Source organism: Eimeria mitis, genomic scaffold (genome assembly GCF_000499745.2).
Source record: "Eimeria mitis Houghton genomic scaffold, Emh_scaff2288, whole genome shotgun sequence".
NCBI lineage: Eukaryota > Apicomplexa > Conoidasida > Eucoccidiorida > Eimeriidae > Eimeria > Eimeria mitis.
Window position 1 is genome coordinate 2,429 of NW_013570618.1, and position 2,006 is coordinate 4,434.

The 2,006-nt window shown below is 49.9% G+C and overlaps 1 protein-coding gene across 1 annotated transcript; it reads left to right on the top strand.

The window, feature by feature from the left end:
- Window positions 1-703: 703 nt before the first annotated feature.
- EMH_0051620 (actin depolymerizing factor, putative) lies at window positions 704-1,502 on the top strand (the record flags this gene model as incomplete). The annotated part of the gene is made up of 2 exons (XM_013496771.1): window positions 704-899; window positions 1,342-1,502. The coding sequence occupies 2 exons, from the start codon at window positions 704-706 to the stop codon at window positions 1,500-1,502; spliced, it is 357 nt and encodes a 118-aa protein (XP_013352225.1).
- Window positions 1,503-2,006: the final 504 nt, after the last annotated feature.

The following is a 2,006-nucleotide window of genomic DNA, read 5'->3' on the forward strand; positions in this document are numbered from 1 at the left end:
ACCAAAACACAAGTTAAAACAAACCTAGCCAAAAGAGACCGTGTACATAGCCAGGAAAAGTACAGGTTCGGGGCCCTCCTGGAGGCCCCGTATGCCCGCGTGACGCCAGACCACCACACGCGTGGAGGAATAGCAGAGACGCAGCGGATAAACAAGTAAAATAACGGTTTAATTGATTTAGATTAAAGTATTACATTTATTTTGAGCCCTTTTGGTAGGAAAGAGCAGCAAAATAGTACATAACGCGGATATGACGCTGGCGTATAAGAACACCAGAGGAATCGGCTAACTACCCGGTAGGTACGCACAGCGCCGCAGGGCTGCTGTCAGGCGGACCCCTCTCTCATGAATGCTTTGGTTGTTGTTGGTNGGTACGCACAGCGCCGCAGGGCTGCTGTCAGGCGGACCCCTCTCTCATGAATGCTTTGGTTGTTGTTGGTTTTCTTCGCTTCTCTTGTTTACTTTAGAAGCTATTTATATTTTGGATTTACAGTGTTTTCCGAACGCGCAATCAAGCGACCCAAGTTTCTCTGCTTTTCTCTCACGCGGCGACTTGTTCACCCCGTGAGTTCAGTACGGTGTGCATACAACCTCAACGGCGGTGCGTGTGCAGGCGGCACTCTTCTCTGTGGCGCATATCCTTGTGCCACATATTTGTTTGCTTTCTTTCTTTTGTTTCTTTTATTTTCTCTTTACTCCGAAAATGGCGAGCGGAATGCCCGTAAATGATACCTGCGTGACAGCTTTCAATGAGCTGAAGCTGCGCCACGCCTACAAATGGATCATATTCAAGATCGACCACGACGAGATCGTGGTGGAGAAAAAGGGAACCAGCCCCGCTGCTGAGTTCTCCAAGGAACTCCCTGCATCCGATTGCAGATACGCAGTGTACGATGAAGGTAGGTTTATTCTTTTGTTTCTTTCCTCCGTTCGCTCAACCTTGAGTTGCACAGGAACACACAGAGCAGCGCCCCGTCGTGTGGCGCAGCGCTGCTCTTCCTGCTGGCGCTCGCAGGGCGGGTGAAGCGGCATTTTATTATTCATGATTTTCCTTCATTTTACGATTAAAAGATATGTTGTGTGTTTTTGGCGGGGCAGCGGCTCTGGTTGCGTTGTGTGCAGGCAGGGAGCGCACAGCGCGGCTGCTCACAACTGCCGTCTTGTGCTCGTGTGTGTATNTGCGTTGTGTGCAGGCAGGGAGCGCACAGCGCGGCTGCTCACAACTGCCGTCTTGTGCTCGTGTGTGTATGTTGCATGCAATGAATTGTTGCTTTTCCGGTTCGTATGCTTTTGTTGAGCTGAAAATATCTATATGTGTATCTGCGTGCGGTGTATCGACAGGTCAGCGCATCCACTTCATCCTGTGGTCTCCTGACTGCGCCCCCGTGAAGCCCCGCATGATCTACTCTTCTTCAAAGGATGCCCTGGGCAAGAAGTTGGAGGGGACGATGGCCACCACTCTGGAGGCTCACGAGCTGAGCGACCTCAGCGTGCTTACCTAAACGACCTGCAGCGACGAGAGCAGCAGCAGCAGCAGCTGTGTCAGTGGGTGCTGTTGTTGTTGCTGGGTTTGCAGCGGGAAAGGGAGATAAGAATAAGAGAGTAAAGGAGAGTTGAATTGGTGTTATGATCATGATGCGCTCGGTTGATAGAGCTGTTAGTGTTGTTGTTTCTTACTTCGTCTCCCCGGCCCCTCGCAGTGTCTATACGGCTGCTGCAGGCAGTCGCCACAGACTCTGCTGATCTCATCGGTGTCCTCTGCAGGGCAGCTAAATGATCAGAAGAAGCAAACAACAATTAAATGAAACGATAAATAAATGAAACAACAAACAAACCGAAATACACAAGCAGGCACAGGCACAGAAGCATGCAAGCTAGCAAAAGTTAGTATATTGTAATATAGATTTAACAGTGTCAGTAGTATTACAGAGCTGCCCCCCATGTAGTGTCTAGACAAAGGGGATGGGGTGTACGTAGAATATGCTTTAGAGGAGAACAGGGAGAGA